Source organism: Dendrobates tinctorius, unplaced genomic scaffold, assembly GCF_039654945.1.
Source record: "Dendrobates tinctorius isolate UK_male_01 unplaced genomic scaffold, ASM3965494v1 ptg000035l, whole genome shotgun sequence".
Lineage (NCBI taxonomy): Eukaryota > Metazoa > Chordata > Amphibia > Anura > Dendrobatidae > Dendrobates > Dendrobates tinctorius.
In genome coordinates this window covers 58,725,932-58,738,414 of record NW_027361703.1, presented here as the reverse complement: position 1 = coordinate 58,738,414, position 12,483 = coordinate 58,725,932, and the positions used below count along the sequence as shown (strand labels likewise).

At 47.5% G+C, this 12,483-nt stretch overlaps 1 protein-coding gene across 4 annotated transcripts in view; it reads left to right on the top strand.

Annotated features, from left to right (window-relative positions):
* Positions 1–10,714, top strand: part of TRMU (tRNA mitochondrial 2-thiouridylase) — a 57,978-nt gene extending 47,264 nt beyond the window's left edge. For all 4 annotated transcript variants that reach the window (XM_073573507.1, XM_073573508.1, XM_073573509.1 and 1 more), the window contains exon 11: positions 10,268–10,714. In XM_073573507.1, the coding sequence (XP_073429608.1) occupies positions 10,268–10,423 (156 nt within the window). In that variant the 3' untranslated portion in view covers positions 10,424–10,714. The remainder of the gene's footprint in view (positions 1–10,267) is intronic.
* The last annotated feature ends 1,769 nt before the right edge of the window (positions 10,715–12,483 follow it).

The window sequence follows — 12,483 nt, the reverse complement described above, 5'->3', positions numbered from 1 at the left end:
AAGAAAAAAAAAAAGAAAAAAAAAATGGTGGAAAGGGGAGCATCAATAGGAAAGGCTATAAAAAGAAGCCACGAACGCAGCGCCAATGCGCAGTCATGTCATCCATAGATGACCCAGCTTCGCTCCCGTTAGGTCAGCCAGTGGAATCCCCACATGGCAGCAGACAAAGCGGTACTACAAGGAGAAGCAGTAGCACCAGAAGAAGTGGCAGCTCCAGGAAGGAATCTAGCGGACCTTCCAGGCAAGATGAGCCCTTGGAGAAAAAACGTAAAGAGAAAAAAACCGTCCCACGCCTCGCCTAGGCCTGAGTCGCGGACCCCGCAGCCGGTAGTTTGCTGACTGAGACTCACGGGTGAGTGTTTTTAGTAAGAATAAATAGCTGATGGCCGTTTTTTCTGGTCCATACCCCCCTTTTAGGCCAAAAGAACGAAGAAGGCGAAAAATAGAGAGTGTGCCTTATGTTCTCAGCCCCTCCCAGACGGCCACCCTAAAAGATTATGCCAGTCGTGTATTGAGGAGGCCTTACAGGAGGAATCCTCACGGAAGAAAGAGGATATCCAAGCGATAATTAGAGAAGAGCTACGGGCCTTAGGCAGCTCCAGTAGTCTGGGGGGTCACTCCTCCGTGAGAGAAATAGGTTCACCGAGAGGAGGAGCTTCGCCGGCGTCAAAGTCACCGTCAGAAACTGGGGATCTAGACTCTGATAGATCCCAGGAATACCCTTCCTCAGAGGATGAGGAGCAGACGTGTTTCCCTACGGACAACGTCAGTAACTTGGTTAAGTCTATCCGAAATACCATGGGGCTACCAGAGGGTAAGGACCCCAAGACTCCGCAAGACATAATGTTTGCAGGCATTTCCCGTAGAAAGGTCCGAGCATTCCCAGTGGTACCAGCTATAAAGGAGCTAGTAAAAAGGGAGTGGGAAAAACAGGGGCAGAGGACCTTCCTCCCCTTAACGTCAAAGCGTAAATACCCTTTTGACGACGAGGAATTGACTGCTTGGTCGAGAGCCCCCAAGGTGGATGCGGCAGTTGCCTCTACCTCTCGTAGATCCTCCCTGCCGGTAGAGGATTCAGGAACTTTGGCTGTCTCATTGGATCGTAAGACCGATACACTCCTTAAACGATCCTGGGAAGCATGTACGGCAGCTTTTAAGCCCGCAATAGCAGCCACGTGCACGGCAAGGTCAATGTTGGTGTGGCTGAATGACCTAGAGGACAATATTAAAAACGGAGTGGCCAGGAATTAACTCCTGTCCTCTATGCCCCTCATTAAAGGAGCAGCGGCCTTCCTCAGAGGACTCTCTCCGTTTATCTGCTAGAGCAGCAGGACTAACCAATGCAGGCCGGCGGGCCTTATGGTTGATTGAAGGGGTGGAAAGGAGACATGCAAACAAAAACTAAACTGTGTGCTATACCCTGCCAGGGTAAGTACCTATTTGGCACGGAACTGGACGAGATCTTAACAAAAGCGGGGGAGAGAAAAAAAGGTTTTCCTAACCCGTATATTCCCTTTAATAGGAGGGCCTACAGAAAGCCGCCGTTTGGCAAAAAGAAAGACTTTAAACCCCAGGACCGCTGGGCAAATAAGGACCCCAGAGGGGCAATCTATTCGGAAAACGTCCCTTCAGAGGAGACAGGTTCCGCTAATACCAGTACACCGGTAGGTGGTAGACTACTGGAATTCAGCCACCAATGGGGGAAGGTAACATCAAACCCATGGGCCATTGATATCGTCTCATCGGGCCTAAAACTAGAATTTGTTCGGCATCCACCGAACCTCTTCCTATTGACTTCCATGAAGTCCCAGATACAGCAGGAAGCACTGGAGATGGAGATTGCAGTACTGCTAACTAAACAGGTCCTGATAGAGGTCCCAGAGGACGAAAAAGGAATGGGCTTTTATTCTCCTCTGTTTTTAGTCCCAAAACCAGATGGCTCTTTCAGGACCATAATAAATTTAAAAAAGCTTAATACCTTCTTGAGGCTGAGGCCATTTGAGATGGAGTCAATAAATTCCGCAATAAAACTTTTGTTTCCCAGGTGTTATATGGCAGTCTTGGACCTCAAGGATGCCTATTACCATCTCCCCATATTCCAAGAGCACCAGAAGTTCCTGCGGGTAGCGGTCTGGTTCAAGGGTCGGATTCAGCATTTCCAGTTTGCGGCAATGCCATTCGGGCTATCCATGGCTCCTCGGGTATTTACCAAATTGATGCTGGAGGTGATGTCGTATGTAAGACTGAATGACACCCTAGTGATCCCTTACTTGGACGACCTGCTCGTAGTGGGGAATTCTGTTTCTCAGTGCGAAACAATAATAGCTAAGATTATCTCATCCTTACAGACACTAGGCTGGCTAATCAACTGGGAGAAGTCCAGGCTAGAACCAGTGACCTGTCAGAGGTTCCTAGGCCTGCAAGTAGATTCCGTAAGTCAGAAATGCTTTCTACCAGACGCTAAAGCGGTGGCCATAATCAATAAGATACAGAATACTATAGGAAGACCCGTAATATCATTAAGACAGGGTATGTCCTTGCTGGGGTCTCTGATATCGTGCATCCCAGCGGTGCAATGGGCACAGTTCCACTCCAGAAGGCTACAGTGGGCTATTCTGCAGGAAACAGACTGCAGGGGTGGTTGGAAGGGAGGATGTCCCTATCGCCAGAAGTGGTTGAATCCCTAAAGTGGTGGTTGAATCCTACCAATTTGTCAAAGGGAGTGCAATGGTGGGTAACTCCCTCCAAGGTGCTCACCACAGATGCTAGCCCCTTAGGTTGGGGGGCCCACCTGGAGGAGCACATGATGCAAGGCCGGTGGCGTAAACATGAAATAGAAACCTCCTCTAATGTAAAGGCGCTAAAAGCTATTTACTATGCGATATCTCAATTTCTCCCGCAGTTAAAAGGAACTCACGTGAGGATCCAGGCAGACAATACCACCGCAGTGGCCTATATAAACCGACAAGGAGGTACGCGATCAGGGCCGTTGATGTCTATCGCGGAAAAGATCCTAGAAATAGCCGAGGTACATCTTCACTCCTTGTCGGCGCTCCACATAAGAGGAGTGGACAACTCTCAAGCAGACTATCTCAGTCGCCAGGTCCTATATCAGGGCGAGTGGGTCCTCAGCAGGCACGTCTTCGAGACCATAGCGACAGAATGGGGCAGACCAGAGATAGACCTGTTCGCGACCAGAGCCAACAGACGCGTAAGAAGGTTTGCTTCGCTCTACAGGTCTGACAACCCAGACATTCTAGATGCCCTCCAAGCACCCTGGACATTCCAGATAGCCTATGCCTTCCCTCCAATGGTTCTGCTACCAACAGTAGTCAGGAAAATAAGACAAGAGAGGGCGAGGGTCATCTTGATAGCCCCGTTTTGGCCCAAAAGGCCGTGGTTTTCATGGCTGAGAGCCATGTTAATAACCGACCCGTGGATCCTGCCGCTGCACCACGATCTTCTATCGCAGGGACCCTGCTACCATCCACAGGTCAAAGCCGCCCTACACCTAGCGGCCTGGAATTTGAAAGGGAACTATTGAAGCAGAAGGGCTTTTCGAAAAACCTGATTAATACCCTGCTACAAAGTAGAAAAGAGTCTACAACAAGAATATACGCTAAGGTGTGGAGGAAATTCCTGACCTTTCACCCAGCAGAGCTAGCCGGTGAAGTACCCATTACGGCCATCTTAGAGTTTCTTCAAAAAGGCCGAGAATTGGGCCTCTCAGTAAATACTCTTAAAGTCCATATATCAGCCCTAGGAGCCCTATTTAACTATAACGTGGCAGCAAATAGATGGGTGACCCGTTTTGTTTCAGCTTGTCAACGATCAGAACCGGTGCATATTCCTCGGCTTCCGGCATGGAACCTTACTCTGGTCTTGGATGCCTTTACTCAGGCCCCGTTTGAGCCCATAGGCTCAGCATCAATGAAGTGCCTCTCATTAAAAACTGCTACACTAGTAGCTTTAGTATCAGCTAGAAGAGTAGGTGATCTTCATGCTCTATCAGTAGACCCTCCGTTCCTGTCAATAACACGAGACAGACTGATTTTGAAGACAGACCCGTCCTACCTTCCCAAACGGGCAACTAAATTTCATAGGTCTCAGGGGATATGCCTACCTTCCTTCTACGAAAACCCGTCAAACCAGGACGAGGTGAAATATCACACCTTAGATGTGAGAAGAGCGGTACTAGCCTACCTTGATAGGACCAGTCCCTGGAGGCAGAGTAGGTCTCTTTTTGTCTCCTTCCAGGGCAACAGAAAGGGGTCTGGAGTTACAACAGGCACGTTATCCAGGTGGATTAGAGATGCGATCACAATGGCATATTTGGCAAAAGGAGAAGAACCTCCACTGGGGATTAAGGCGCACTCTACTAGAGCCATATCATCCTCCTGGGCCGAGAGGGCAAACGTCCCAATTGAACAAATATGTAAGGCTGCAACCTGGTCTTCTCCATCTACCTTTTATAGTCACTATAGACTAGATTTATCCTCTACCGAGGATTTGACTCTTGGTAGATCAGTCCTTAACACGGTGTGCCCTCCCAAATGATTATCTCTGGAAATCTCTCAGTGGGTGCTGTCGTGGCGAAGAGGAAAAACCGGATTACTTACCGGTAATACTCTTTTGTAGAGTCCACGACAGCACCCGCTCACTTCCCTCCCGTAAAAATTATTTTTCTCACACATGGGTCTCCTTGGTGGTGGAGATTGTAATTAGAATTTAATATGTGGTTAAACTTAGCGAACATAAATAATATAGGGGTAAGATAGATGAATCGCCCAAACAAATTGACTAAAACATGTATGGCGGTTCCTCCGTTGTTCTCGGTAATACAAACTGAGGGAGCGAGGGGGACCGCCCCATTTATCTTTCTGTAGGTTTCCTGTTCCTGGGGCGGATCCCCTCTCTCAGTGGGTGCTGTCGTGGACTCTACAAAAGAGTATTACCAGTAAGTAATCCGGTTTTCTATTTCATGTGGCAATCAGAACTAGCACCTACTATATCGCTGGACGGTGCTCTTTATGAGCAGATCATCTGCCCATGTAAAAGAGCCTTTGTTCTCAATTGGCAAACTTAAATAATGTGCCAAATATCTAGAGGAACATTTCTGAAAGGGCGAAGTATTGTCTGAAGGCTATAGTGTTGATACTGTTGCACACCTCTTTATTTTATTCTCTCCAAAAAAAGTGTGTGTGTGTGTGTATCTCTATATATAAAAATGAATGTGTGTGTGTGTGTATCACCAACCAATCACGAAGCATCTTTCATTTCACCAGAGCTGTTCAAAAGAAGCTGAGCTGAGATTGGTTGCTATTACCAACAGTTTTCCCACTTAACAACACCTCAGCAGACACTGACATGGTGGGAGAAATATAGCATCTTCAGGAACATAAGCTCCCAGCCATTGTCTGTCCCCCCCCCCCTGAAAGGAGCACAGAGCACATGACAGAAATGAATCCCCCCCCTCCTGTGCCCATATACCATCACACATCCTCCATCCTATAGGCACATCTTCCATCTTAAAGGGGTATTGAAGTTAGGACCGTTCCACTCAGCTCTGTGGTTCTGACCCCAGGGTCTCTTAAAGGGATCATTGGTATGGAATTTAGGGCAAATCCACTCTGCGCTTTGGTACTGACCCCAGGCCCTTCTTAAAGGGATTTCCGGTATGGAAGTCAGGGCAATTGCCTTCAAATGCTCTGGTACTGACCCCAGGCTCTCTTAAAGGGATCTTCTGCATGGAAGTTAGGGAAAATCACTCGGTACTCTGATTCTGACCCCATGGTTCTATTAAAGGGATCATTGGTATGCAAGTCAGGGCAAATCCACTCAGCACACTGGTTCTGATCCCAGGCTCTCTTAAAGGGATCCCCGGTATGGAAGTTAGGGAAAATCCACTCAGCGTTCTGGTTCTGACCCAAGTCCCCTCTTAAAGGGATCCTCTGTACGGAAGTGAGGGAAAATCCACTCTGCGCTTTGGTACTGACCCCAGGCCTCTTAAAGGGATCTCCGGTATGGAAGTTAGGGTAAATCCCTCAGCGCTCTGATTCTCACCCCAGGCTTCTATTAAAGGGATCAGGGATCATTGGTATGGAAGTCGGGGCAAATCCACTCAGAACTCTGGTCCTGATGCCAGGATTCTATTAAAGGGATCCCCGGTATGGAAGTTAGAACCGTTCCACTCAACGCTCTGGTTCTGACTCCAGGCTGACGGGATGATGTGGGATATTAGTGGTAGTTGTCCGGTGGCTACGGCTGATGGGATGATGTGGGATATTAGGGGTAGTAGTCCGGTGGCTCTGGCTGATGGAATGATGTGGGATATTAGGAGTAGTAGTCCAGTGACTCTGGCTGACTGGATGATATGGGATGTTATGGGTAGTAGTCCGGTAGCTCTGGCTGACGTGATGTGGGATATTAGAGGGAGTAGTCCAGTGGCTCTGGCTGATGGGACGATGTGGGATATAAGGGGTAGTAGTCCGGTGGCTCTGGCTGACGGGATGATGTGGGATATTTGTGGTAGTTGTCCGGTGGCTCTGGCTGATGGGGGATATTAGGGGTAGTAGTCCGGTGGCTCTGGCTGATGGGACGATGTGGGATATAAGGGGTAGTAGTCCGGTGGCTCTGGCTGACGGGATGATGTGGGATATTTGTGGTAGTTGTCCGGTGGCTCTGGCTGATGGGGGATATTAGTGGTAGTAGTCCGGTGGCTCTGACAGGATGATGTGGGATATAAGGGGTAGTAGTCCGGTGGCTCTGGCTGACGGGATGATGTGGGATATTTGTGGTAGTTGTCCGGTGGCTCTGGCTGATGGGATGATGTGGGATATTAGGGGTAGTAGTCCGGTGGCTCTGGCTGATGGGATGATGTGGGATATTAGGGGTAGTAGTCCAGTGGCTCTGGCTGACGGGATGATGTGGGATATTAGGGGTAATAGTCCGGTAGCTCTGGATGACGTGGGATATTATAGTGAATGTGACTATGTGGAATGTGGGATATTAGGGGTAGTAGTCCGGTAGCTTTGGCTGACAGGATGATGTGGAATATTAGGGGGAGTAGTCTGGTGGCTCTGACGGGATGATGTGGGATATTAGGGGTAGTAGTCCGGTGGCTCTGGCTGATGGGATGATGTGGGATATTAGGGGGAGTAGTCCAGTGACTCTGGCTGATGGGATGATGTGGGATATTAGGGGGAGTAGTCCAGTGACTCTGGCTGATGGGATGATGTGGGATATTAGGGGTAGTAGTCCAGTGACTCTGGCTGATGGGATGATGTGGGATATTAGGGGTAGTAGTCCAGTGACTCTGGCTGATGGGATGATGTGGGATATTAGGGGTAGTAATCCAGTGACTCTGGCTGATGGGATGATGTGGGATATTAGGGGTAGTAGTCTGGTGGCTCTGGCTGACGGGATGATGTGGGATATTAGGGGTAGTAGTCCGGTGGCTCTGGCTGATGTGGGATATTAGGGGTAGTAGTCCAGTGACTCTGGCTGATGGGATGATGTGGGATATTAGGGGCAGTAGTCCGGTGGCTCTGGCTGACGGGATGATGTGGGATATTAGGGGTAGTAGTCCGGTAGCTCTGGATGACGTGATGTGGGATATTATAGTGAATGTGGCTATGCGGAATGGGCGGGGGCTCTACACTCAGATAACTAACCGTAGTTAGTTACTATGCCTGGGCAGCGCTCTTCAGCTAATATATATATGCTATGTTTTCATTGTCAGTCAGTTACTCGGTGGATATGAGGTTCCCAGCTGTCAGACAACACTGGTGAATTGAGCAAGTTTGTTATGGACCCCTAGCGAAATCTGTACTGGAAGTTAAGGCCTGTTTCACACTTCCGTTTTTATGTCCGCCAAACGGATCCGTTTCCGTTTTTTTGACGGATCCGCGGTAACCGTAATGGAAGTCTATGGGACAAAAAAAACGGATCCTGCAAAAAATGGCGGATCCGTTTTTTTACGGAAAACAACGGATTTTGACGGATTTGAAAAAAACGGAAGTGTGAAACAGGCCTAAGGAGAGCCCCAGGTTAATCAATTCAGGACCCTAATTAAAATAAACACCTGTATACTTTCCTCTTGCAGCAGCGTCCTTCAGCAATGTTCAACTTTTGTAATTCAGCCTTTGTTCCTTGATCAACCTCTCCCAACACAGTATGATGTTGCCTCACTCTGATGCCCACTACAAGTTCTCACAAATTAAAAAATAGCACTTGCCTAACCCCATTCCCTGCTGCTCCGGTCAGTGCAGTGTACTGAGGCTCCATACAGCTGGCACAGTATAATGACTACATTGTGCCTGCTGCGCTCAGACGCACAGGATCAATGGTAGAAGAGGCTGCTGTCTGGTCCCTCCTCCATCATTGTATTCACTGGTATCTGTAGCTCAACCTCTGGGCAAGGTACTAATAAAGGTGGGTCTGCCTTATCTGGGGCAAGTTGTGTAAAGTTACTCTCTGCAGGTGAAGCTTGTCAAAGTCCTGTTCAGATCCCATGTTAGTAAAATATATGAAAATTCATATATTGGGTTTTGGAGTGGTTGCTGTAAAGTTTGGGCACCCCTGGTCAAAATCACTGTAATTGTGAACAGTTAAGCAAGTTGAAGATGAAATGATCTCTAAAAGGCCTAAAGTTAAAGATGACACATTTCCTTTGTATTTTAGCCGAAAAAATCTATATAATATTTATTTTTTTTTTCAGTACCCTTGACCAAGGGTGCCCAAACGTTTACAGCCTCAAATTCCATAGACAGTTGTGAACCTTTTTTTCTTTTTTTTTTTTTTTTGTCCAAATAAGCGAAATGTGTTGGATATCTACATAATGGAATGACACTTGGAGTAGTTCTTCTGCCCATAAAGAGAGAACGGAGCCATATGGCTGACAGGCTGTGCATATCTGATGCTCATTAGTGACTAATGTAACCATGGTTATGGAAAATCTCAAGAAATGTCAGTTACTGACAATATGTCTACCAAATGTTAATAACGGAGTCTTCCAGCAATAGCCGGTGCCAGGAGAAAATGTACTTCACTCGGTCATCAATCTGAATGATTTTGTCTTAAAGAGAAATGGAACTGAAAATACATCTGCAGAGAGATGAAAGTTTTTGTGGGGTCCACGGAGTGGCCTCATAAGTGTGGAGGGCTGATGAGTTGCCATGGCGAGCGGATGAAGGGGCTCCTCGTCTGTTGGCTCCTATTAAGTCTTGCCCATGAGAGATCGGTCACATCTATAACTCACTGCGATATAGAAGTACTGTACCACCAATTTAAGGGACTGCAGGTTCCAGTTCCCAACATACGAAAAAGTTTTTTTGTTTTTTTTTAAATGTTTAACAAAAAAAATCATGTAAAAATGTCTAAATCTCCCACACAAAGGGTCAAAGGTGTATTTATCCCAATTGGCACCAATTAAAGAAAGATTGTCGACCCATAACCTATAAATGCGCGTGTATGTAAATGCTCAGACCTGCGTTTCTAGCGTAATGATTTCTGGCACATGTATTGCTCATGCAGGGCTGGGTGGCACAGTAGCAAGTACACGGTACCCAGTGGAGACTTCTCTATATTACTGTGTATCATTGGTGGCCCTAGGTAACTATTCAGTGCAAGGTAATGTGAGAAATTGGCCGCCTGTGTGTGATGATTTGTGCTAATCTCATAACAAACACACGTTATATTCTTGTAATGAGAGAACCCTTAATTGCCCAAAATAAGTCCGGCTAAAGAATTCATTTTTGAGGCTGCCCGTCATGGATCCACCTCTTCAATGTTTCTTTCCTGGCATATTCCCACGCACTTAAGCACCATGTGAGAAAGTGCATTTCCTCTTAAGAAGAAAGCACAAGCAACTCTGTCCCCATGTGTCTCGTTGTTCTATGAGCCTGGAAAGTTGGATGACAACATGCAGTATGCCCACCAGCTTTCCTGAGCTCTTGAATGGCAGAGCCACCATGTTATGCAGGGATACAGAAATGAAGTTTAGGAGAACTAGGTGAAAAAGCTTTTCGGAAGCTGCATTTTATGGAGCGGATGAAATGGCAAGTGTGACCACTCTGAGCTAGTTTTGGTATGAGGTCCACATTGAAGTCTGCTGTCTGCTTCATCCACTTATGCTGAAGTACTACACATCAAAACAAAATGAAGAGCCCTTCTGTCTGCATAGGGACCTTTTTTGGTTTCTCCTGGAGTCCTTGTTTGTTACACGCTTTCAGTGCTATAACTCCTGTTTGTTTTGCTTTTTTGCCAGTTTGCGGTTTTCTACAAAGGAGAGGAATGCCTTGGAAGTGGTAAAATTGTGAGGCTGGGACCTTCACTGTACACATTACAAATGGGCCAAGATAGAATGAAATCAGCGGCAAATGTGACGACAGAGGCTGCTAAAGATATGGATCCATTCCCCTGACTGCTGAGATCTAACTGGCTAATTGGAAGAATTTAGTGAAACCCAAGCCAGCAAATTATGGAGGAATGAAAGCACACACGGTCTCTGTGGTAATTAAGGGGCAAGTTCTTGCAGACTTTGACTGGCATCCTACCTCTGAGGTCTTCCATACACAATAATGGATTGTTCTCTACAGTCTATGGACCTGTACATCTCTGAGAGAAGAACTTGTATAGATGACTACATTACTATTTTATTTTTTTAATTAAAGACTGGCCAATTGTAGTGCAATATAAATACATTTTTGCATAATTTCCTGTTTTCACCTTATTTCTTTTAATGTTGGTACATGGCCTCTTTATGAAACAAAGGAAAACCAAACTCCTTGATGTGTAGGCAAGATGTTTGGAGCATTCTCAGTGCACACCATACACTGCAGCTGTCGGCTGTGCTATACAGCAAGCGCCCAAGTGTAAGGAAATACTCAGGAGCTGACTGCACTCCATACCTGTCAGCTATGCTATACAGCAAGTGCCCAAATGTAAGTTAATACTCAGGAGCTGAGTGCACTCCATACACTGCAGCTGTCGGCTGTGCTATAAAGCAAGCGCCCAGCTGTAAGGTAATACCCGGGTGCTGAGAGCACGCCATACACTGCAGCTGTTGGCTGTGCTATACAGCAATCGCCCAAGTGTAAGGGAATACTCAGGAGCTGACTGCACTCCATACCTGTCAGCTGTGCTATACAGCAAGCGCCCAAATGTAAGGGAATACTCAGGAGCTGAGTGCACTCCATACACTGCAGCTGTTGGCTGTGCTATACAGCAAGCACCCAACTGTAAGGCTCTGTGCACACGCTGCGGTTCCGCAGCGGTTTTGGCCGCTGCGGTGTACAGTACCATTCAAATGAATGGTAACCAAAAACCGCTGTGTAGACGGTGCGGATTTATCCTCGCGGTTTTCCTGCGGTTTTGAAACCGCAGAAAGAATTGACATGTCAATTCTTTCTGCGGAATCCTATCTCCACCATTGTGGAGATGGTGAAACCGCAGATAAACCGCAGGTCTTTTATCTGCGGTTTTTGCAAAATCCGCGCGGATGAATCCGCAGCGTCTGCACACACCCTAAGGGAATACTCAGGAGCTGAGTGCACTCCATACACTGCAGCTGTTGGCTGTGCTATACAGCAAGCACTCAAATGTAAGGGAATTCTCAGGAGCTGAGTGCACTCCATACACTGCAGCTGTTGGCTGTGCTATACACCAAGCACCCAAATGTAAGGGAATACTCTGGAGCTGAGAGCGCACCATACACTGCAGCTGTCGGCTGTGCTATAAATCAAGCGTCCAACTGTAAGGGAATACTCGGGAGCTGAGAGCATGCCATACACTGCTATGCAGCAAGTGCCAAAATGTAAGGGAGTACTCAGGAGCTGACTGCACTCCGTACCCATCAGCTGTGCTATACAGCAAGCGCCCAAGTGTAAGGGAATACTCAGGAGCTGAGAGCACGCCATACACTGCAGCTGTTGGCTGTGCTATACAGCGAACGCCCAAGGGAATAAGGGAATACTCGGGAGCTGACTGCAAGCCTTACACTGCAGCTGTTGGCTGTGCTATACAGCAAGCGCTCAGCTGTAAGGGAATACTCAGGAGCTGAGTACACTCCATACACTGCAGCTGTTGGCTTTGCTATACAGCAAGCGCTCAGCTGTAAGGGAATACTCAGGAGCTGAGTACACTCCATACACTGCAGCTGTTGGCTTTGCTATACAGCAAGCGCTCAGCTGTAAGGGAATACTCGGGAGCTGAGAGCATGCCATACACTGCTATGCAGCAAGTGCCCAAATGTAAGGGAGTACTCAGGAGCTGACTGCACTCCGTACCCATCAGCTGTGCTATACAGCAAGCGCCCAAGTGTAAGGGAATACTCAGGAGCTGAGAGCACGCCATACACTGCAGCTGTTGGCTGTGCTATACAGCGAACGCCCAAGGGAATAAGGGAATACTCGGGAGCTGACTGCAAGCCTTACACTGCAGCTGTTGGCTGTGCTATACAGCAAGCGCTCAGCTGTAAGGGAA